At 38.5% G+C, this 25,323-nt stretch overlaps 1 protein-coding gene across 5 annotated transcripts; it reads right to left on the bottom strand.

Annotated features, from left to right (window-relative positions):
- Positions 1-22: 22 nt before the first annotated feature.
- Positions 23-16,721, bottom strand: LOC137128480 (solute carrier family 22 member 13-like). Of its 5 annotated transcripts, XM_067506557.1 has the most exons (15): positions 12,921-16,721; positions 11,149-11,284; positions 9,636-9,848; positions 8,446-9,517; positions 8,112-8,280; positions 5,993-7,910; positions 4,382-4,485; positions 3,764-3,918; positions 3,226-3,394; positions 2,980-3,094; positions 2,095-2,201; positions 1,773-1,984; positions 1,531-1,639; positions 1,221-1,433; positions 23-1,002 (listed from the first exon to the last, which is right to left on the bottom strand). In XM_067506557.1, exons 6-15 carry the CDS (start codon positions 6,329-6,331, stop codon positions 900-902), a joined length of 1,626 nt encoding a protein of 541 aa, XP_067362658.1. In that variant the 5' UTR covers positions 6,332-7,910; positions 8,112-8,280; positions 8,446-9,517; positions 9,636-9,848; positions 11,149-11,284; positions 12,921-16,721; the 3' UTR covers positions 23-899. The 5 variants fall into 5 exon arrangements, with proteins under 5 accessions (XP_067362658.1, XP_067362666.1, XP_067362675.1 ...); XM_067506565.1 differs by having other exon boundaries at positions 8,112-9,517; positions 11,149-11,223; XM_067506574.1 differs by lacking the exon at positions 8,112-8,280.
- Between the last annotated feature and the right edge of the window lie 8,602 nt (positions 16,722-25,323).

Raw genomic sequence — 25,323 nt, forward strand, 5'->3', positions numbered from 1 at the left:
TATTTTTATTTTTATTTTTTGGAGGACCATTGGTTATTGTATTTAGACAGTTGAAATAAGCAATTTTGCTTAATATTCCATTTTGTAAAAGAACAAAAGGGGTGACAATGTGTGTATCCTTAATCTATATACATGACAACAGCTCTTTACATTTGTTAAATGTAACATTCTACATTTTCATTACAAATTAACTACACTAGTCGAACTAAAGTCTACATAAGGTAAATACATTTAACTAGTGCATGAAATCACTAGTTGGATTTCTCTGAACATGAAATGTAAAACAAGGTAGTTTCTTGTTTAATGCAGCATCAACATACAACAGATATACCACAAACTATAAAGACTTGGCGCACAAAAATGCCTTTATCAAATGCATAAAAAAAAAAAAATCTTTCAGTCCAGAAACATTTGTCTTAAAAATAGTGGCTCAACAAGACAGCACTTAATCCATTACAGAAGAAGTATTTATTTGCTAAAGACTTGTCCAGTATAATCTTCACATCAGCACAGGTTTCAAAAACCTTTATATGTTAAAAATATATATTTAACTGTGCCATCCTTGTGTTCTTGGACAGTCTCTCCACATAACTAAATGTATCAAACAAATCCCCCAAATTGGAGTAAATGTGCCTGAGTAATGTGCAGGTTTGCAAAAGTAACTATTCCTGACTCCCACAGGTGTTTACCTGCATCTGGTAAAGATGTGTGATTGATATGCCTTGGCAGCAGAACTCAATTCCATTTTGAGTGCATGCACCTGCATCCTAGGTTGGTGGTTAAAACATGCTTGGATTTATCAGACCCTGGCATGTTATTGCATAGACGGTGTTTGAAGTACTTTTATCTTTAGTTAACAAAGTGGAGGCTGCATAATGAGTGGATCCTTGTCAATGCAGTTATGTCTGGCTTGCTAGATGTTGGAGCTCCTGCTCCTCTGTGCTTCTGGATAATTTGCTAATATCATCACACATTTCACTTCGCTTCTTGTTGGGAGGTGACCTGCAGGAGACAAAACACAGTAAGCTGTTGCAGACTTTGGGATTTCACATGAAGACTAACACTACAGTGACATTTTATGTTCTGTTTGTGGTCATGGAGGCTAAGCATCAAGGGCACACTTGAGCTCAAGGTTATATGCAAAAACAAAACAAAACCAAAAAAAGACAATTAAATTCACCAAAGATTCTGTCCTATCACTGTAAAAACAGAAGTAACACCTTGTGTCCCAGTTCTCTGCGTCCTCCACTGTGTCAGGAAGAGGCCTGTCAGCAGTTTCAGGAAGTGCCAGAGCAAGGATGGCACCCAACAGTGGAGAGGTACCAAAAATGATCAGGGGAGTAGCAGGGCTGTGGTTATGAAGCATGTTAATAATGGGTGCTAATACACCACCCATCCTTGCAAACATACTGGATATACCTATTCCAGTTTGCCTATGGTAACAAAAGGGAAATATTTTACTTACTTAGAAATTTAAATAAATCACTTCATTGTGTGTGAGAGAAATGTAATTGAACATGGGTGTCTTACCGTAGTACAGTGGGGAATATCTCAGCAGTGTACACATAAATTACAGCAAAAGAAGCAGTAATACCAAATTTCCCTGCCATTGCAAGACCAGTCAGTACATTAGGATGATCTGCACATTGAAGAAAAGTGAGGTTAATAGAAAAGCCAAATAGGAGAGAAATTCTACCAGGTATAGACATCACAGGCATGTACTCTTGTTATATCACTATATGAAAACAGATACAGTACAGTGTCCATCTTACCTGCAGGCACAACAAGCATGAGAAGACAGGCAAGCCCTCCGATCACCAGAAATCCACTCTGGGAGAGTCGGCGGCTATAGGGTAGGATTACCAGCACTAGAGAACGAGCTGGGATCTCAATCAACCCAAACACAAACTGGCTCAGGTAAAGGTTTGTCCCTAACCTGGACACACCCAGTGAGAGGCCATAATACACCAGAACATTCACAAACCTGTTGGGTAAAAAAGATTTAATGAAACAGACAAAAGGGAAAGGAGATCATCAAAGAACTGAGATTATTTCTGTTACAATACCCCTAAAAACATAATATTTATGATTTACCAGAGGTAGAATAAGATAACAGCCCTCTTCCTCATCTGAGGTGTTCGTATGAGATCCACTGCTGATGGGCATCGCTTCTCCCCACCCAAAATGGCACACTTCTCAATCTGTTACACAGACACACACATACTCCTAAATATTTAAAGGATAAGCCTGGCTATACTTATTTCACCAAATCTTATGAAAACTCCCAGACCAACAAAGAGCTGCACTGCTGAGTGACACATTCCTTCATTTTGATAAAATGTTTTAGTTTCCATAAATCCTACATATTCTGTCTTGGCTGTATTAATTCTCACAGGAACACCAAATCTGCACTATTTACTATTAATGAAACATTTTGTACAAACACATTGCACAGTGGTTTTGGGAAACTGGATGGCCAGTTTCTACATATTTATGTTAGAAATAGTTAGAAATAATTAGAAAAATTTAATTATTAAATTATTTTATATATTTTTCCGCAAATGTAATAAGAATCCTACTTTTCCATCTGCAGAGTAAATAATGGAAAACAGGGAAAGAGCAAACCAGGGTCTTTCCAAAAGTAAGACGATGTAAAATGTTAACTTGTTAAATTTGGACAGGGCCAGGTTAGTCGTTTCCAGTACTTTTAAAAGGTCAGCTAACCAGCTATGGGCTGTGGGTTCATACAAGGCATGTGTAGAGTCAGTCTTCTCATCAACAGTAACTCTGTGCATCTGCAGCATGTAACAATGGGCTAAGTAATGTAGACAGAGAAGAGCAGTGGAAAACCACATTGCTGGTTTGGTCTTCTTATAGGATTTGTTGACACTAATAGAAGAAATATATAAAGAGAGAACACCATTCCCACCCTTTTACTAAAGCATTTGTCTTCAAAAGATCAGCAGCAGACAAAAACACCTGTACAGCTGAAGGTAAGACCCGGCCATTAACAAGTGCTGCCTTGCGGAGGAGCGCAATGGCTTCCTCTCTTCTATCTTTGGCCAACAACCATCTAGCAGACTGAGGGAGCACCCTGACAGGAGACAGGTGAAAAGCACAACAGACAAAGAGGGAGAGAAAAAATAGGTTATTCATGTATTCATGTACAAGAAATGTATGGATACACAATGATGCTAACATTGAGATGGCAGTTTAATGTCACACCATATATAGAAGATAAGCAGGAAGCCTGGAGCTGATATAACCAGTTGCAACTTTCTCCAGTCTCGTATCAGATATGCTACACCTGCTAACAACATGTAGCCCAGGCCAAAGGCATAGTCAGTGATGATACCCGCTAGCATTCGTCTCTTGGTGCATGTCCACTCAGTGCCTATGGAGAAAAAATGGTTCAGGGTTTTGGAGGAGAGGAGAGGACAGGAGAGAGGAGAGGAGGGATCATGGGCAAAGGGTTAAACTAAGGTGGTGGTTTGGACGTTTAAGGTTAGGGAAAACTGGCAAGGGTTTGTGTTCTGGGGTTGGGCAAAAGTTGCACAAAACAGCACAAAGCATTAGGTAACATGTTTTTCTCATCCAACTGCAAAATCTATAGCAATTAATTATGGCTGTCAACTTTCATTCAACAGGCCAACAATCCTTAGAGCCTCTTTTTTAAATTCTTATCTTAAAGACTAAACTTGTTGGTGAATCTGTCATTTGAAATGTAAGATAACCTCACAAGTTCAGTATGCTTTGTCAGTACCAAGTACAAAGGCATTTATGATGACTCCCGATATAGTGGTGCCAACTATAAAGCGAAGAATCACATAGATGGGGAAGTTGGGTGCAAAGGCCACAGCGACTCCAAACACAGTCTGAAGAGCGATGGACAGCAGCAGGACGAAACGTCGGCCGTACCTTGCACAGAGAGAGAAGTGGTGGACATGACTATGCTCTTAAACCACATGCATAGATGAGTGCATATGTGAACCACTGTGGCTGTGACTGAAGTGAAAAAAGTGGCAGTCAGTGCTAAGACGCCCTCAGGAATTTCTCCAGTATGCTAGAATTTCAGTGCACTGTGCACATTTCACGACCTTTCACCCACCAAGTTATATACAATTTTCATCATGAGATGTTTAAGACACAAACATCAATTCTAAGAAGAGTTAAATCTGGAACACTCAATCCCTTGTGTGTAACTTTAGCTCTTGAACACAGCATGATGTATCGACTGTCCTACTTTCTTACACAAGGCCAGCGTACACCAAGGACTCCAGCTGTGTGTGCCCCTGCAGCCATGCTTTGATGTTATGCATCTGACTCTGTGTTGTGACTGTATGAAGTGAAAGGTTACAGGGCTCCAGCAGAGACAGCCTACCTGTCAGCCATGGCCCCAAACACCACAGATCCCACTAACAGACCAAACATGTAGACAGATGAACCAAGGCTGTTCAGTCCAGCTTTGTCGCACACCAGGTCCCACTGGAAGAAATAAAAACAGTAGCGAGGGGTTGTTAGTGGAGCTTAGAAACTAGTCTGGTTTTTCACATCTACACACTTATATCTACTGGCACTTATATGTTCTATGCAAAGGCAGCTAAACTTAGAGACCTGCTGTCTTCCTCTGAGTTAGATTAGAAGGAATACATTTCTATGCATGTACTTTTAGTTTAGATATGGTCAGCAGCTAGGGGTAAAAATCATATTTTTATATTTTCTTTGTTTAATCCAAACAGAAACTGAAATGGAAAGAAGTTCATGTGCTGGACTATTTCTTGACCTGGAGTAGCAATGTCCCCAAATTCTTGCATTCACATTTATCATCTAAAATGTCTAAGAAATATTCATTTTCCCTTTTATACAGATTAAACAAAGTAGAGATAACCTGTTATTTGGTAAAATAATTAGGTATTGGTAGGTGGATTACCTGCTAACATGTTTGTTGGACAGATACAATGTGCATGGAATCAGTTTTCTCATTGTCACATAGAAAGCAAATAGATCCATTTGCCAAAATATAAAACAAACAAAACTATAATCTAGTGTCTTGGCAATAAGTCCAAAAAGCTGGAAATCGTGTTCCCTCATACTGAAGCCTATTGGTTTTTCAATGTGTTTTTGGTAAATGTCTGAAATAAGGTTTGTAGTTAACACTGAACACAGAACATCATCTTCTTGCAACCAAAGAGTTCTTGTCTCACTAATGCATCTTTACAAGCTTGTTCAGTTTTACAACCACTAGCTACAGTATATCAGGTCACTAATAAGAAAGGCTTTTGTAGAAAAATATTAATTACACGTTTACATTATTACATGTTTAGTGGCGGTGGCGTTTAAGTCATGCAGCCGTGGTGTAGTTCATTTATAGCCTAACAACAGCTTTTACTTATGGCTTTTATACATTTAAGCTTCAAAAGATCATAAAAGTGATGTTCATCTGTGCAGATTATGTTTCTAAATAAAATATCATAAACTTTAGTTTATAACAGAGCTAACTTCTATATTAATCCAATTGAGACTGGTAAAATCCCATTGACATTTTGTCAAGGGAACGGGGAGATGCTAACTTCCATTGTTGGCCTACAGAAAACGTAATTTCCTGTACAGACAGGTAAAGGAGGGGGTTGATGGGGGACAGGTAGTTCATTTTTGTCCCATGGTTAGTCCCAGCAGGTTAGTCCAGCCATGTATGGTGCTTTCATGCCTTATCATTTACTATTATAAAGAGCCTGTATCTCTATACTTTGTGTGATGTTGTTTAGTATTAAAACTATGATACTTTTTGATATTTTTTTTCTCTTATATTTTTTAAATGAGTAGTTTAGCATAAGTTAATCATCATCATCAAGACATGCAAACAGGTGTTTATCATTTCAGTTTAAACACATTTATCTTTATTGTAAAGTTGTATGCACATGATTTATCACTTGTGTCGTTGTTGGTTTAGGGAAAAAACATAACCATTCTTTTCTAGAGTGCATGATTCTACCTCTGTGACTGTGGTGCTCTGGAAAGTCTCCTTGCTGTACGTCCATCCGTGGATACACGGGACGCGTTCAGTTCGGTTGCTCTGCTGCAGAACATCAGAAGAGAAGCAGGACGAATCCGAGAGGCTGAAGTTCAGGCTGAGTGTCCCGGAGACGAAAGACTGATTCCCCTCCACTGAGCTGGAGCTGTCTCCGCAGTGATGTGGCGGAGTGGCTCCAGTGAAGATGCTCACCATCATGTGAAAGGCGAGGAGGATCTGAGGTAAACAAATCCATGTGTACAACATTTTCTGATATTTGCCAAAGCCTCCAATTGCAACGAGGATCTGGTCGAAATTCATTCTGGGAAATATGTCCAAATTTGGAGACTGACTTTATTCGAGTAGATGAGCCACCGTGCGGAAAGTAAACACGCAATAAATCAGATGCGGCGCGAAGATTTTAAACAACGTAAATCAATATCCATGTGCAACCGTGATCACGTCCAGCTGCAGTCTACAAGCATGACCCACATAAGTCCCGATGCATTCACCACTGTAACCGCATGTCCCGTCAGGAGTCGCAGGCTGCTGGAGCTGATCACACTGTAAAAAAAAAACTGTTGTTTTTACGGAAAAAAACTGGCAGCTGTGGTTGCCAGAATAATTCTGTAAAAAAAACAGGATCACTGTTAACATCTTTACAGGAAAAAAATGTATATTTTACAGTTTAAAACTGTTGAAATTCTACAAAAAATTTACATTTTAAATCTGTAAATATAACGGCTCCTATCTGCTGTGTTAACATGACAATGCTGTAAAAACTACAGATTATTTCAGTAATATTTACATAGAGTTGTCGCTTATTTTGCATTAAATCCCATTTTATTTTATTGAAAAATACCAAACACGCAACACAATTTAACTGTAAAATCCTCTTTATAAGGCTCTTTTAACGGAATTTTTCTGCAAATTTTAATCAAATGTTGTGTGGATTGTAGTGTCTTTTCCAGTATTAATGACAAGAGTTTTACAGAAAAAGCAACATCTAAATACTGTAATTTTTTACAAAATGTATTGAGCAGTTTAAAGGCATAAAATCCCGTTCTGAATAATTTTCAGTATCAATCTCAAAAACTAAAGACCACTAGGATCATTGCTCTGTCCAAAATAGTTTCTCTACATACATTACATGCAAGTTCGATCATTTTATTTAAAATGGATTGTCCTGTTATATTTGACTTGCAGAGGAAATCTTAATATAACCTATGCAATACAGATCAAGCATGGAGGTATTGTACAAAAAGAAAAAAGAAATAAAAAAACTTGCCATTCCAAGAATTTATTCATCTCAAAACAGTTAATCATTTTCATTCAAGTTAATTCTCAGCATATGTATTTGTGATATGTACTTTACAAATCTAAAAAACAAAGAATGTGATACATTTACAATCCTGCTTTTTGAACTGAAATACCAAAGTTGGGAAAAAAGTGGGGGAGGCTTTACTCAAAAAATGTCATAGGGACAAATACATTTTTAACTTTTGTTATTCCAAGTTATTCTAACTATTATTTTTCCTCCCTTAAGGATTGCATTTCCTTAACTAAAACATCTTTAAACAAGTCTTCAAAATGAAGAAGAGACATAAAAAAAAAATTTAATACAACAATATTAAAACTCAGTAACAATGGAGTTAAAAATTTCTGTTTCTTGAGCTTGAAGAACTAAGCAGATAATGAGGTGAAACTAACCTCTAAACTCCATGTAGGGCATCATTATGTGCCATAAATTCTACTGAGTTCAGTCCATATTCAAACATCACGCCACTCATGGTCTGAAAGTTCTTGAATCAAGGTAAGCACTCTGGGGTTCACATGAAGACGAGATGTGCTGGTCTTCTCCACTTTAGTACCCTTCTCTGGGTTGATGGAAAAAAAACACCTTGGAAAAGAGAAGAAAAAGAAAAAATGTATTACTATTGATGGGAACCACACGCACCATAATTTTTTTTATTCTAGCTAATATTTTAGAGACACAAAACAGTGAAAGGTAAAATGACAAGTCCCCCAACAACAGGTCGGAGTAGCTACTTTAAGTTCAGTAATGTGAGTATGTTGGATAAAGCCCATCTAAAAGACACACCTCTGCAAAAACTCCAGGGTTGATGCCAGCTGTGATGGGTAATGGATGTTAAAGCAATAATAGCTCCCAAACATCATGCAAATGGCAGAAACCATGCAGGTTATATTGTCATGCACAATGTTTCGATCAACACTCAGCATAAAACGTCTTGAGGAAAAGCAGGATTGTCCTAAAAAGCAAAAGCAAGCAAATAAAAACACACAATTAAATAAAAATTACGATGGGACAATGTTCCTGAAATGTTTCATGAAACAATTTGGACTTAAACATTTTCAAAAAAAATTAAAAGTAAAGCATAGAGAAATGTAAGAAAAACAATGTTTACTTAACACACACAACAATGGTGGGAGTCAATTGAACTTGATCCATCTGTACTTCCCCAGCCAGGCATACGCCATCCACATAGCAGAACATGACATCTTCCTTCTCATCAAAGTAGGACAGCAGGAGCAGCATTATCTCTTTAATGTCTTCAGAGCAACCACTCATCTGTCCTCTCAGCACTTTAAACTTTGTTACATCCTGTAGAAACCTTTTGCTTTTGTTCACACAAACCGTATTCATGTAGTTCAGGAGTCGTTTCCCCTTCAAATCAACATTCCGTATGAACGTTTCTTTAAGTCCAATACCAGTGAGTTCCTTGAAGTGGACTGCCATGCCAAGTTCCTTGAACCAAAATGGCCACTCTTCCTGAAGGTGTTTTATATTTGTCCCCTGGTTGACCTGTTTACGCTGTGTGTAAAAAGTCAGTTTCATCAGACATTTGACCTCTTCCGCATTTGCATCTGCTTGCTGATCCATCTTCTTCAGTTTTTCTTTCTTTTCCTGCTGACTCTCTAGAGTCTCTCCACGGGGCAGGAATTTTAAATCCCAATTAATGCATCCATAAGTGTCTTGAATTGCGGCTCTTTGCTCCGGAGGGACTTCGTCTGTGTCAGAATCATCAGTGCGATGCCTTCGTTTTCTTATTTTTGGGGTCGTAGGCCGCCTCACATTCTCTATCCTATTTTGCATTTGCTTGACTAGAGAGTGATACCCTGGGCCAATCACATCTCCCTCTATAACATCTTGCAGAGAATTTGGATATTTAGCCACAATCTTTTTGGCAATTTCAGTAGTATTCCTTTTACTTATGCAAGAACTTACTTGCATCATCTCGCGAACCAAAATCCGGACCATCTCCCTTCTCATTTTAGGGCTTGGTCTTTTCCCTCTCTCCAATGATTGCATCAGTTCTTCTGGGAACTTATCCCATGGTATTATAAAAGTATCCATCCAGTCTACACCTGGACTTTGGCTGCTGTTGGAAGAGGCTGAGGAAGAACTTCTGGGTGAAGGAGACTGCAAGGATGTTACAGGTACTGGCGAGGCATGGACAGATGAGCTAATAGTTTCCGGTGTCTGGCCTGCAAAGCACACAGAAAAAGGTTTCAGTGACACATGTTAATATTTTTATATTTCTCAATCTTTTACAAAGACTATTTTGGCCATTGAATGCCTTCTGTACTGCAATACTTTGCTTACATTTCAGCTTCCAAGCAGCAAGGAATTTGCGAGCTTGAATTGGCCTCAATGCCGACAGCAAATCGGCTTCCTCAATAAATGAAAAATCATCATACGTCTCGACCCCAAGGGACTGTAAGGTTTCTTCAAGAATATCTTTCACTGCATCCGGGAGGTCAGGCATGACCTCAGTGATGGCGGTGGGTAGAAATGTTTGCTCCAAGTCAGTCATTTCTGGAATCAAAGAAGTATGACAGATTTTCAAGATTACAAATGAAAGAAGACAAAATAAATTAAGACATTTCTACAGATGAGAGAAGCCTCTTCTTTTCACTTTTAATCTCTGTACATCTAGAGGAAGAAAAAAATAACTGCTGTCACTTTATATATGTGCAATACTACGGTTTCTCCACTACAATGGCAAAGATCACATTTATTTTGATAACACACTGTGTTTCAGTGGAATGACTTGGTGGCTGTTCAGAACGTATGATGGTAATGGATAAAAATCTACCAAGTCATTAATGTTAAGACATTGCGTCCTTGTACTCTGTTTTGTCACCGAGTACAAATGGTATTCAGAATGATAGTCAGCTTTGTGTATATCCATTAGCAAGTAGACAGCTTCATCGTTTTTAATTAAAATAATAAGCAGCTCACCAAATTCCATGGATTCCTCATTTTTTGACACAAGGAAATCCCCCTTTTTATACAATGTGCCTTTATACTGTATTTCTGTGGAAACGCTAGTATTGTGTCCTGAAAAGTCAAACTCTCTTACTGCTTTTTTAATTGCATCACTGTAAAGGTTGGGGTAAAAGGTACAACTGTCTTTGACTTGCAGAAGCTGGCTGCATCCTGATCCAGCTAAAAGATATGCCTGAAACATCTGATGTCTTTCAGATAAAGTTGAGCAAAGGTTTTTAAAGTTTTTGAGATGTCTGGCACACCTCTTGAAGTAGCTGTGTTTACTTTCAAAACGCATCGTCCACAATCGAATCAAGGGACCAAATTTCAAAATTAGGGCCGGATAGTGGCGCAAGAAATGGTGTTTTGGTTTTAGTGGACTCTCAGGAAATAAATACTTCCTTGATTCCAAATATTCCTGGACTATAATTTCAAGATAAGCTACCTGTGCCACTGAAATCTTTTGTGCACAAATCATATCAACAATATCTTTAAGTTGGAGAGTTAACTGCCACACATCATCTTCTGGATTTTGCACTTTGTCACCAATTAATACAGGCAGCAACCTTAACAAATTCCAATTTTGAACGGCCTGACCTGAAAGCTTGGATGCTTCAGAGTTGACAGCACATGGCTTTGTGAGAGCATCAGATCCTTTGTACTTAAACTGCTTCATGCGCCGGTTCAAAAGCGAATATGTAAGCCATTTCTTTTTCTTAATAAAGTACTTCAGGTATAGTGCAACATCATAGGATAGGACACCTTCAAAAATGTCATGACCTAAACAAGGTGGGAGGCCAGGCTGGCAAACATGGAATGATTTCAGAACATTGAAAACTGAGTTTACCTTTATGCCTTTGCTGTTCTGGACGTCATTGATTTGTAGATCACCAACAGCAGAATTATAATTCTCAGGAGTACGCTGTGGGCCACATACATTTGGATCATCACTTTGAAATTCACTTCGTGTGATTTCACAGTATCTGCAAAAGTACTGAGAATTACTAAAGTTTTCAGTAAATCCACCGATGCTATGAGAACCCAAATTGTCACCAGCAATACAATACAGAGCCCCTTTGATTGTTTCATCACCTATAGTTATCCCATTGTCCTCCAACTCTTTTAAATCTACCAACATGTCAGAGAAAATCTTAGCACTTCCAAATTGTTTTAGGTCATTCTCTCCACAAAGTAGTACAAGAGACATGTAATCAGTATTTGACCGCATATGAGTAGGTAAATTTGCCACAGAAAGATAGACTGCAACAACCTTGTGCTTCTTCTTAGCAGAGCCGAGGGGATTCACAATTTCAAAGGCATCCTGGTATAGAATTAGTTTTAGGCATCCTGGATTTTCTGTGAAGAACTTGTTGGTCTTAAAGTTTTGGCCATCACTAATGTCACAAAAATCCTCTGAGTCTGTTTCACAAAACTGTTGGGACAAATTCTTCCAGAATTCTGATTCTAATAAGCTTTTTAACGTTTCTCTCACTGGTATGTAGTAAGCAAACTTTTGCGTCATATTTTCATCTGTTCCTAACATGACTTTTTTAGGCCCAATGTATTTGAACATCTTTTTGAATGTCTGAGCTCTTGTATATGTTGTTCTCAGCGGCCCCTGATGACAGACAGAGAAGAGATCTGAATCCTTTACACAATCAATAATTTTAGCAACAGCATCATCTGTTAGACCCATGTCATTTTTTAAAAGTAAATGTAGCTTAGTTAAAGTGTAATCCTGTCCCATCTCATGCAGATTTTGCATCTCTTCAACAATCGTCTGTATTGTTGAGGCTGGAAGAAGGTGCTGCCCTTGCAGTTTTAGATAAAACAAACATATATTCCTAAGAAAGGTCGCACTGAAATTCTCTGGCAAATCAGTGCTTTCATTTGTTGTTACATCATTTAAGCTCTGGGAAACATCTTCACATGTAGTGACAACAGAAATAGCTTCCTTGTAGATGTCACTTATGCTTTCTATAGAACATGCTTTATGCTTCCTGGACATATGTGCAGTGAATGAAGATTTCACGGTGAACGTATTTTTACAACCTGCTACTGGACACGACACAACTCGTCCCTCCACTATATGCTCCTTTAAGTGGGATATCAGTTCTTTCACTGTTTGAAATTGGTGCGCACACAGCGAAAATGCACATTTGAAATCTGTAACAACTGCTTTAGCAGTACCAGAGGGAGCAGGCACATTGTGAACTCGATAGAAATGAGCTTTAAAAGCTGCGTAAGAACAAAATGTCCGCTTGCAGTCTGTGCCGACACATGTGAAAAAACAATGGGGTTCGGTCCTATGAACTCTACAATGCAGCACATAACCCCTCAAAGTCTGTAGTGTTTTGTTGCAAAAACGGCAGATAATTTTACTCATTTTTAATCAAACTACCACTAACAACCGTCCGTTTTCACCCTAGAACATTTTCACCCTCAAATAATGCTGCCAAAAAAAACAGTCCAAGTTCATGCGTCCACTAATTAGACAGACCCAGTCAGTGAGCCTTATTCTAAACTACAAAATAAACCCTCGCTCAAAACCATAAGCTAGCATTTTGCTGAAATAAGGTCATTTATTTCAAGCTTAAAGAAAATAAATGTTTAGCTTACCAGACAATGCTATAGCTCGTGATTCTCCACGTCCTCCCGTACAGACAAATCCATGCAGCGACAGACTGAGCGCGCACTTCGCCCATAGATCGCTGCTCCCGCGATAATCAAATAGTCCAATGAGAGAACGGAAAAACACGCTGCTGCTCTGTGATTTGACGAGACTAGCTCAACTTGAGACGAGAACGTTTATTTTTGCGGGAATGTCACAAAATTGAAAACGATTACTGTTACATTTAAAATAGCCATAATCATTTAACTTAAGAAAATTTTAATTTTATCATGAAAAATGTAAAACAAATTAACAGCTACTGTATAGAACATAAGTATAACATTGTCACCTTAAACATTTTATGATCAGTTTGTTGTTAAGTCATGAAAATTATCTCAGTGTTTCAGAACATCCATTAAATTGAAATATCTCATTATAATGGCATAAGCTGCTTTTCTTATTATAAAAAAATAATTTTATGTTTTTTGGATATACAGTTTTTCTTGTTATTGGTACTAATTTATTCTGTTGTTATGAGCCAAAAATTAACAGCATATGTCACTTAATCATAAGCATAACACACTTTACTGTATATCAACATTTTTACTTTAGGTTGCAGTGTCAGCATAGATTTCCCATTTTTGTCACATAGTCTTTTTCTTCACTGAGACATTTCACATTAACTAATTGTAAATGTTACTGGGTTCAGATTAATGTAAGGGGAGGCATATCTTTGGGTAGCACAGCGGTGAAATCTTTAGCACTGTTGCCTCACAGCTAGAAGGCCTTTGGTCTAAAGCCACAGCCAGCTGTATCCTCCAGGTATCTCAGTTTCCTCCCAGAGTTCAAAGGTATGCACATTAGATTAATTGGTGATTCTAAATTGCCCGTAGGATTTAATGTGAGTGTGAATGGTTGTATGTCTATCTGTGTAGGCCTTGAGACAGACTGGAGACCTGTTCAGGGTGTACCCTGCCTCTTGTCCAATGATAGCTAAGATAGGCATAACTAAAGGACACTTCATGAGTCCCACCATTTCATGTCACGACAGAGACTTTATATACACACAAAACTGTGTTATGGTTAGAAAAAACAACCTTAGGGTAAGGTTATGCTAAGAAACAATACTGGCTAAGTCTAGGCAGTAAAACTTCAGGGTATGGTTTAGTTAAATGGCCGTTTGAGGGGAATCGAAACACTGACCCTGTGGTCGTGGACGGCTGCCTTACAAACTGAGCTATAGCTGCTACAGATTGCATACAACCGAAACACTACATACAGTGACAAGTCAAACACATACTTTCTAACTATAATAACATGTTTTATGTTGGTTGGTTTAAATCTTATCTATCTGATAGATTTCAATTTGTCCATGTTAATGATGAATCCTCCATGTACACAAAGGTTAGCTATGGAGTTCCACAAGGCTCTGTGTTAGGACCAATACTTTTTACTTTATATATCTCTTTTAGGCAACATTGTTAGAAAACACTCCATAAATTTCCACTGCTATGCTGATGATGCCCAGCTATATTTATCTATGGAACCAGATGAAAATAATCAGTTAATACAGCTTCATGCCTATAAGACATAAAGGCCTGGATGTCCCACAATTGTTTACTTCTAAACTCAGACAAAACTGAAGTCATAGTATTTGGGCCTAAAACCTCAGAAATATGCTGTTCAACCATATTGTTACTCTAGATGGCATAAGTCTGGCCTCCAGTACTACTGCAAGGAACCTTGGATTTATTTTTGATCAGGATCTGTCCTTTAACTCACATATTAAACAAATCTCTAGAAAAGCCTTCTTCCACCTACTGAACATTGCCAAAATTAGGAGCATCCTGTCTCAAAGTGATGCCGAAAAACTGGTCAATGCATTTGTTACTTCTGGGTTGGACTACTGTAAGGCCCTACTTTCAGGATGCCCCAGTAACTCCCTAAAGAGCCTGCAATTAATCCAAAATGCTGCAGCAAGAGTGCTGACTGGAACTAGCAAGACATCATATTTCACCTTCACTAGCTTCTCTCCATTGGCTTCCCATTAAATTTAGAATAAAATTTAAAACCCTGCTTCTTACATATAAAGCTCTGAATGGACCTCATAGCACCATGGGGGTGGCTGTAGCTCAGTTGGTAAGGCAATTGACCATTGACCACAGGGTCAGTGGTTTAATCCCCGCTCCAAGTCGAAGTGTCCTTGGGCAAGACACTGAACCCCAAGTGGTGGGTCAGGTGAGCACCTTGCATGGCAGCCACCGCCATTGGTGTGTGTGTGTGTGTGTGTGTGTGTGTGTGTGTGTGTGTGTGTGTGTGTGTGAATGGGAAGCTATATTGTAAAGCGCTTTGGATAAAAGCACTATATAAGTGACTATTTACCATTTACCATATCGTCCCAGTAGACCACTTTGATCTCAGAATGCAGGCCTACTTGTTGTTCCCAGAATTTCCAAAGGTAGAATGGGAGACAGAGCCTTTAGCTATCAAGCTCCTCTCCTGTGGAACCAGCTCCCAGCTCCCAGTTCTGATTTGGGGCTCAAAACCTTCCTCTTTGATAAAGCTTATAGTTAGTCATTGTTATGCTGCTATAGGCTTAGACTGCTGGGGGACCCACCCCCCAATGCACTTAGCTTCTTTCCTCCTCTTGTCCCTCTCTCCTCTCCTCTTACTCTACAATTGTCACTACTGTATGACATTAACTTTGTGTGTTTTCTCCCATAGTTGTCTTTGTCCTTCTCTGTCCCCCTATCTCTGTGCCTCTTTGCAGGTGTCCCCGGGCTTTGAAGTTGTGTGTTTTCCAGCGTGCAGCTACTGGCTAACCAGTAGACTGACTACCAACCTGCCTAATGTTTTGTTGTTGCTTTTTGTTGCTCTATTCTTCTCTCTTCACTTTCCACTCACCCCAACCAGTCAAGGCAGATGGCCGCTCACCCTGAGCCTGGTTCTGCTGGAGGTTTCTTTCGTTAAAGGGAGTTTTTCCTCTCCACTGTTGCCAAGGGCTTGCTCAAGGGGGAGTTGTTGGGTTCTCTCTGTACATCTTTATAGTCTTGACTTTATCCTGTAAAGTGCCTTGAGATGACTTTGTTGTGAATTGGCGCTATATAAATACAGTTGAACTGAATTATGTTGTCTACCGGTCATCATTAAAACGCACAACATCAAACACTGGAGTCGGATTATGGTCTACTGTGGGACTGTTCTTTGTCCTGGTAGATTTAGAGAAGGAAATCACAGTACGTAGAGGAAATCCACACATGCACACAGAAAGGCCATGGTTTGCCTGGGATGCGAACCTGCAACCTTCTAGCTGTGAGGCGGCAGAACCAACCACTCCACCACCGTGCTGCCCATTGTAACCAACGAGACACTTAAATGTTTCAAAATGTATTAGTTCCAATTACTTATGCAATCCAATCTATTTACATAATTCTACTGTAATTTTTCACATTCTTAACTGTAAAGTATAGCACATGATTTTGTATAATGTAATGCAGTTTCTTTCTGTAAAAAAAAGGACAAAAATCTTTATATTAACACCATCTTGTTGTATTTTTAACTGTATTGTATTGATTTTTATATTACAGTTTTTATGTGTTTAGGGTACAGTATTCTGTCAAATATACAATAATATATGACTATTTTAACATATATTTACCTTAGAATTAACAGCTGTGTTTGGTTCACCACTTTACACAATTTTACTGTAAATTAAACAAGGCATTAGTGTTTTTCGATTTACATTTTTTTGATGTCATGATTTTACAGCAATTTACTGTTAATTTCACAGACATTTCTTACAGTGCAGCTTCCATTGGGTGAACGGCAGGGCCCACCCTGGACTGGTCATCAAAACTATCTCAGGGCCAACACAGAGAGACATAAACACACAGACAACCACTCACACACACATTCACACGGGCAATTTAGAGTCACCATCACTAAAAAGCTGACCTTTGATGTTCAGAGGTGAATAAATAAGAAATGATACGGTAACATTTTCAAATGTTACGGATTCTGTAAGAAAATCCCTGTTATATCTAAGTGTTTTCTTCCTGAGACTTTTTAATATTGAGAAGGTAGAAACATGGTAAATGAGCATAAATAGCAAATATGCAGAGTGCAATTAAGTACTATAATTAATTTACAATACTTATATTTAAGCAATATTTCATTTTGAAGTAAAAAGTCAAAATGAACATTATCAGTATTCATTCATGGCACATGTGAAATGCTATTTAGTTTATTCTCAGCTTGAAAATGACTGAACAATGCTCTCTACTGGTTTAATACTGCTTTTAAGGTAGACTGAAGAATTCGAATATGAAGCTTTGAATAGCTGTGAATTACCATCTGCAATATTATTCTCATATTGTTCTGGATTTTCAATTAAACAAAAGGTTTTATCAAGACTTGGAAGTTTATCAAATAGCCATATGTTTACCTTTTTTGTTGTTTGCAGGTTCAAAAACTTTGGAAATGAATTCTCTTATTTAGGTTTATATGTATTTGTCAGTATACAAAACTGTATAGTGCTATTTTTATTCCTTTAACTTTTTAGGTGACAGGATTAATTTCTTGGTTATTCTCTTATCTGCCGTCCAATTTCTATTTTAATTAGACTAATTTGTCCGTCCCATGCTACACCCGAAAGACAAAAGCGTGCTGCAGTAAATCTTGCTCAAGTGCAATTAGTAACACACCTCCTTAGAATCTCAAGTGAAAATAAAATGTAGAAAACATAATAAACCAAAATCCTTATTAGGAATGCATAAAATTCGGGACATTCAAGACACAAAGAAAATCTCATTTTTAAAACATGATTGTATATTGTTTAGGGCCATTTTTCTATTAATGACCCACATGTTTAAACTTTCACAGCTTCACACCTTAATCCGAGCGCTCATTCCATACAGCACTGGTTGACTTGTTTTGGTCGTTATTATTTCTACACCTTTAAACAACAACTGTGCCCAGAAAAAGTTGAGACATGTTCTAGCTGGGCCATTATCCATGCAGTCTTATGTGCTTTCTCTCAGTGGAACATACATGAGTATGTCAGAAAATGTCTTTTGAAGGAAAGGAAAAATGCAGTTTCACTGTTTCATGTGCTGCACATTTTAACAAAATGATTAGGTTTAAAATTGCTAAAGTTCATTGTTCAAAGTCCCCTAAGCAGTTGTTTTTGCACTGGGTGACACTGCTGCAAAATGCAAAAACACCCAATCCATGGACACCACCTGTGGCCCATCCCTCAGACACACACACACACACACACAAACACAAACACACAGAGACACACACACACACAAATACAGACACCCGCAAATACACCCACAAACAAGGAGGAGAGGGAGACAACAAAACAATAACAAACAATAACAATAGATATAATGACCCTGGTCATAACAGCACTTTTGAAAAGCATCTGTTCAGTTTTCATGAATGACCAACCACCTGCCAAGAGAGAGTCTTGATGGAGTACAGGATGGCATTTTAACCCAAGTTTTCCTCCCACTCTTGTAAAACACGTGGCAAAAAAAATTCTGCTTGAGCAAAACACCATTAATTAGACAATGCCAAGAAACATCGGTCAGGACTCATCATTTACCCGACTATTTGAAGGCATTTTCACGATTACTCAGACTATTGCTGCCCAAGCTTAGTGAAAGTCCTAAAGCCTTATACAGGCTGACAGATGACACTTGCCTCAGTCAACCTCTTGTGCTGGTAGATGAAATGGAAGAAAAGTAAAAAAGACAAAAATGAAAACAGTGAAAGTATCACAACCCACCTAAATCGCACACAGAAAAGAAAGTGGATTTTTTATGTTGAAAATATCATTAAGGTAATAATTCTACTATTATTGAGGTCATACCTGGTGGTAGAGTCGTACTGGAGTGCATTATATTTAGAGGTGGTTCTTATGTTTTGGGCCCCTCATTAATTTTAAACAGCAAGGCCAATGCAGACAATCTTCTGTACATTTTGGGTTTGGCCATGAAAGAACAACCAAGAGATCAATTACTGTAAGAGATTATCTTGTCTTGTCAGTAACAAGTGACAGATGGCTTTGTACTTTGTTTGATAAATGCTTTATAAATAAAGCTATCATTATTATTTATGTATGGCACTCAATTCATTGGAAACATTTAACTTTTAGAAATTAATATTTGAAGTGTGAAAATACAAATGCATTTGATATAAAAGAAGATGAAATTATCTCTGGTAAATCAAGTACATTTCTGATAGAGAAGTTCCTGGGCCAGGGCCTTTTGGAAAAGTGAACTAGTGGAAATAAGACACCCAAAGAAAAGATGGCAAATTTCCAACAAATTAATAAACTTGACCCAGAAAAAAAACCCTGCTTTGTCTGGCTGAGTATTTTTAATGACTGAGAAAATGTTTGTCTGCCAATTGAAAGAGAAGACATGTTAGAGTTTACCCCAGACCTGAAGGATTTCTATGAGTGTGAAGACACATGGGCCTTTTTTATCGCTCCTCAAATAAATGGTGAATGTGGATGCTAAAAAAGTAATGCCATTGAAGCTTTGAGAAGGCTTTTTATACCAATCAAAACCCTATCCACATCAGTTACATCCCGGTGTCACCACTCGGCTTTTTGAGAATGCTATGGAAATGGTATAACGTTTGACCTTTGCAATCCAACCTGCATGGAAAACTCACTTTCACCCTCTTAATTTATCAAACTTCTAATAATTATCTTAATTCCTACTTCTGCTGCTGCTACTAACATAACAGGAATCATTGTTTTTATACTTATTATAATTGTTTTAAACAAAGGAAGTAATAAATAATGAATAACATATATGGAGCTTTATAGTTTTTACAGTTTTACAGCACATGGGTTTTTGTGTGATTGTGGTTATGAAAGTAAGTGTTGTTCATAGAGGTGTTGTAAGCTAAGGTCAGGAGGATGTTGAAAAAAAATTCAAATAAGCAATATTGTGCTATCACTAATTATTTCCATCCGTTGATCTCATTTGATTTACAAGTAGCACATTACACGTAGGAGGCTTTTGTTAAAATTTGCAGTTGAAGACATCTTTGTTCAGACTGACAGTTAAAGGAAAAAAAAAACACGCCTGAAGCTAAACTGTCATATTCTTTGAATTAAAATGTTAGGCATAACTTCAGTATGATTTGTTGATATGTTTCTGTATCTTCTGCTGATTCATTATCTGTAAAAGTTGCTACTTTTGATAAAATACTATTGACCTAGTTTGTATCGCTGTTGAACTGCACTGCATTATGCCAAATGTAATCATTTTTTTCTTTTATTCTTATATTTAAGTGAATTGGGCCAAAATAATAAACACTCCCCTTAGTAGTCAAAATATAGAAGGCAACATTAACATTCTCTAGTGCTTCTCCACTTCCTGCCATCAACAAAAAGAGCAACATTCTCTCCAAACAAGGATCCACAGGTCCAGTAAATCACAATTACATAGCTTCTCAAAGGTTTATCATTTCCAACATAATGTGAATTACAAACAAATAACTCTTTAACCTCATGCAGGAAAAACTATCCTTGTCAAAGCCATTGTTCAAAATAAGCTGTTAAAAAGTGGGGAGAGGAGCTTGTGCTGTTGTGATCCTGAAGAATCTGTTACTTAAAGCGCAGGACTACAGCATCAATACACAATTCTGCAAAAGATGCTCTAGTGCAAGACTCCCTTGATATAAGCATGGAATGCACATGCTGCCATTGACCATGCTGAGATACAGCCCACACAACACAAACATCTACTGTACGGGCCACATCAGTACGTTTTCAGAAAGACTCTCTGCTGCCATCTGCTGCTGGAAGATTAAAATAGAAAGTGGTTAAGATAACTGATGGACGAATTCTAATATTTAGGTATAATTCTGTGCAGAGTTTGCATGTTCTCTCTGTTTTACAGTGTCAGATTCCTCCACATGTTCATATACCTAACAATTGATGTGCAACAAGGGACAGGCTGTTTTTTTCATTATTAAAATTGATCAAAGATCAGTGTACAGTCTGCTTAGAAGAGACCTAATGCTACTCTTCTGATATCATTCACATTGATATAAACAGTATATTAGGTTGCTCAGAGCTCTGGAACACAAGAGAGATTTGGGTTTTATTTACTGAATCTGCTACTATTCATACATACTGTATGCATAAATTTGGCTGACTTTGAAGAATAATTTAGCAATTGAGAACACTTTCAGGTCCAGGGTGGTGGTGGGGAGACAGGGCTGGATCTCTGTTTAGTTCATCTCTGGAGAGAAAAAACTCCTCTATCCTCATTCCAGCTGGTGGTGTAGGAGAGAAAAACAGCAGTTCCACTGGAATCAGATTTTGGTTTAGCCAGTATTAACTTATATTCTACTTATAATGATATTCCAAAATTTGTAGCTTCTAGCTTCATTTAAATGTAATCTTTGTTCCCCAAAATATACAATAAAACATACGTATTTTGGTGTTCTTTCAGGAAAAGTAACTCTCATAGTGACATTTCTTTCAGTATTTGGCTAGAAGCAGAGAGAGTGCCATCTGAAATTTCCATTAGACCCCATTATAAATGAGGTCCAGAAATTTTCCTCAAATCACAAACGAGGGCTTTTTTAAATCACTTCGCCTTCATTTTATTGAGTATCTTCAAATAAAGTTTATCACTTTGTTCGGTGAAACCTTCTGCTGTGAGGCAAAAGCTGAACAGTTTCTAAACTGTCTTCAGCAAATGTGAAAGCTGTCATTGTCATGTTTAGCATTTAAATGGGCAAAAGAGCTTGTGGTGACGTCTACCTACAGTGAACACACACACACACACACACACACACACACACAAATACAGCCACACACAGAGAGACAGGAAACACACTTTCAAAATAAAAGCATCTAAATACTGTAAAACATGAGCAAATCTTCGAGCCTGACGTGCTCCTGACGTCACTACTTGATCCACAGAGGGCTGCGTCCCGGCTTGGGTGTCTGGAGGCAGCAGGAAGAAAAATTGAGATACAGTGTCGTAATAATAAACAACGTTGCTTTAAAATTAAAAGCATCGGTCAGGACTCATCATTTACCCGACTATTTGAAGGCATTTTCTCGATTAGTCAGACTACTGCTGTCCAGGCTTAGTGAAAGTCTTAAAGCCTTATACAGGCTGACAGATGACACTTGCCTCAGTCAACCTCTTGTGCTGGTAGATGAAATGGAAAAAAAGTAAAATAGACAAAAATGAAAACAGTGAAAGTATCACAACCCACCTAAATCGCACGCAGAAAAGAAAGTGGATTTTTTATGTTGAAAATATCATTAAGGTAATAATTCTACTATTATTGAGGTCATACCTGGTGGTAGAGTCGTACTGGAGTGCATTATATTTAGAGGTGGTTCTTATGTTTTGGGCCCCTCATTAATTTTAAACAACAAGGCCAATGCAGACAATCTTCTGTACATTTTGGGTTTGGCCATGAAAGAACAACCAAGAGATCAATTACAATAAGACATTATCTTGTCTTGTCAGTAACAAGTGACAGATGGGTTTGTACTTAGTTTGATAAATACTTGATAAATAAAGCTATCATTATTATTTATGTATTGCACTCAATTCATTGGAAACATTTAAATTTTAGAAATTAATATTTGAAGTGTGAAAATACAAATGCATTTGATATAAAAGAAGATGAAATTATCTCTGGTAAATCAAGTACATTTCTGTTAGAGAAGTTCCTGGGCCAGGGCCACACACAGAGAGACAGGAAAAACACTTTCAAAATAAAAGCATCTTAATACTGTAAAACATGAGCAAATCTTCGTGCCCCTCCCTCATTTGGGTGGTCCTGACGTCACTGCTTGATCCACAGAGGGCTGCGTCCTGGCTTGGGTGTCTGGAGGCAGCAGGAAGAAAAATTAAGATACAGTGTCGTAATAATAAACAAAGTTGCTTTAAAATTAAAAGCACAACATGTTTTCAAATAGTTTTCAAATAGGCACATTTTTAAAATAGCGCATTGAACCATTCAAGGGTTTGAAGCAAATACCAATATACATACGTATAAATATACATTATACAGTAAAACACGAATGGCTCATACACTTGATATTATAGGACTGAGCTCTTATTCTGGTTTTAATTTTTCTAAACGATCTTTTTCTTGTTGCGTATTATTATTGCAGTCTTTCTGAGGTTTTCCGTGGACCCTCCATAAGTTTAAACCATTTTAAAATATTTATCCCTTTATGGTTAAAAATATCTTCTGATTATTTCCGACTCTGGCTCTGTGTTTTTGAACAGGCACCTCGTAAATTAGGGTTTTATTTTGAAGGCGGTAGCTAGTAATCCAATCACTATTCTCCTCCGGTTTGGCTTGACAGTGGTGGGGGGGGCTCCAAGGAGTGACAGACCGAGAAAAGAGACCGGGGGATATGGCTGAATGGAAGGAGGAGTGGACCGGGTCAGGATCGATTTTGCAAACCAACCTAAGGTGACCTTGATTACCCAGATCTGTCAGCGCTGTGGAGAAAGTCCCGGCCGCACAGACATCCCTGCGCTTCGCCCGGCCCGCGCCCTGGTGAACAGAGACACCTTCTACCGGCTCATCTGAGGGACATCCAGCAGTATCTGACTTTTCCATTTCTGCAGGATTAACTGTACCCGATTCCGTATCGGACTTGGGGGTGGGGGGGGTGTTGACTCAGAGCACACTATTCCGATCAGTCACTTCTGAGTGTGTGAGTACGGCTCAGTGCCAGCGCTTCTTTCCCCCGCTTTCACAAATACATGATTTTAATGGCGATGTCATGCACCATAGGGTCAGCTGACCATGTTGTGGGTCTTATCTTCGTACTGTACAAACACAATTTCTGAAGACCCAGATCCGCATCCGTGACGCGTCCCGCTGAGGTAGATGAAGCCACACCCTCAGACAGCATTTAAATAACATCGTTTATGCCACATGCATGAATGAACCCTGGCCTATTTACTAGGAGGACACCAACAGCAGCAACACTCATTTCGTGGTCATTCTGAGCTAGTGGGCCATCTCTTCTTTGCTGTGCTCAATCTTTGTTGTCTGGTCTAATGCGTGGTTTAATATTGAACAAGAAGTACTGTTATAGTAACAGGCTTTTATTTTCAAGGAGCTCATCCCTGTCTGACACACTGTTTGTGGTTGAGTTGGTTTGGGTCAGTGATTTAGGAGGGAGAGGATGTGCTTAGTGCATGTTAGCAGTTTGTCTGTAAAATTATGTGATTCTTGAATAGGTGTACGAAAGACAATTGTTTTGTCTTACTAATCTGCTCCAACAGAGAATGTGAGCACAGTGGTCAAACTGCCGCAATGGGAAAGACGTCCCAAGGTTGTAGTGTTGGTATACAGAGAGCAGAGCTTGGACAGGCTGCAACGCACCTGTTTACCTTTATTTTTTGTTGTTGACGTGCTTTTCATTTTTAGAAAAAAATCGTAAATGCATTCAAACATCACGCAAGAGACACAAGTACAGAGACAGTCATCTTTCTATTCATGCATCTGACTTCAAAGAACACACAAACACTCATGCATATGGACACCCACATTTTTATTCTGCTTCTATTTATATTCTGTTCATTTGGCAGTGTCACTAGCTGTTTGATCTTACAGACAAGTGTATTTTATGACCCCGATCTGTGGTGTTTTGACAGATTGTAGCCTGCTTTGCATCTGCAGTAACACACTGATTCCTGCAAAATAAGAAACAGGGTGCTGCAAGGTCACTTTGCATGAGCACTGGTGTATCTGCTTCAGAAAAATAGGGCGCAGGATTGAACTTCAGTCTTACTATTCTTCTCAGGTAGTGTGTGACTATGGAGAAGGCCTTCTTGGGTGACTGAGAGGTCAGGAAACATGGATTGGAGAGTTGGCTAATGGTTAAAAAGTTTGTCTCTTTAGCAGATGCTGTTCATTAGTAATCACTAATGACTGTTAAAGGAGAAAAAGCATTTCCCGTACCTGGATCTATGGGCTTAGACGATCACAATATATAATGCTATTATCAAGAGTTGCTCTTAACCCTCGTCTGCCATCTTATTCATTTCCTGACAGATGAAAAGTGGTCTGCAGAGGACTGTTTGTGATTTATGCAGCTTGCTGGCAGACTGCACACTGCACACTCAGCAGCTCTACTTAAAGTTAAAGACTCTAAGGAGAGAGGGAGATGCATTAATTGGTGTGGACTTTGGGGCATAATGCAACAAATATTTGTGATTCTGGAAAGGTCTCTGCTTCTCTGCTTCCCTCCATCCATTCTTACCACTCTTTTCTCTCTTCTTCAGGTTGGTGTATCTAATGTTCTTTGTCAGGTTGAACTGTTAACCCAGTGGAGCTTCAGTTCCAGAGGCCCATGGCCCCGGTTTCTCTCCAACAGTGAGAGGTGAG

This window comes from Channa argus, chromosome 1 (genome assembly GCF_033026475.1).
Source record: "Channa argus isolate prfri chromosome 1, Channa argus male v1.0, whole genome shotgun sequence".
Taxonomy (NCBI): Eukaryota; Metazoa; Chordata; class Actinopteri; order Anabantiformes; family Channidae; genus Channa; species Channa argus.

Coding starts and splice junctions, on each gene's coding strand:
- LOC137128480 (XM_067506565.1), bottom strand. CDS start 6,331: ATGAATTTCGACCAGATCCTCGTTGCAATTGGAGGCTTTGGCAAATAT. Junction 3,395..3,763: donor CATAAATGCCTTTGTACTTG/GTACTGACAAAG, acceptor TTTTCTCCATAG/GCACTGAGTGGACATGCACC. Junction 2,202..2,979: donor TCTTACCTTCAGCTGTACAG/GTGTTTTTGTCT, acceptor TCTGTGTAACAG/ATTGAGAAGTGTGCCATTTT.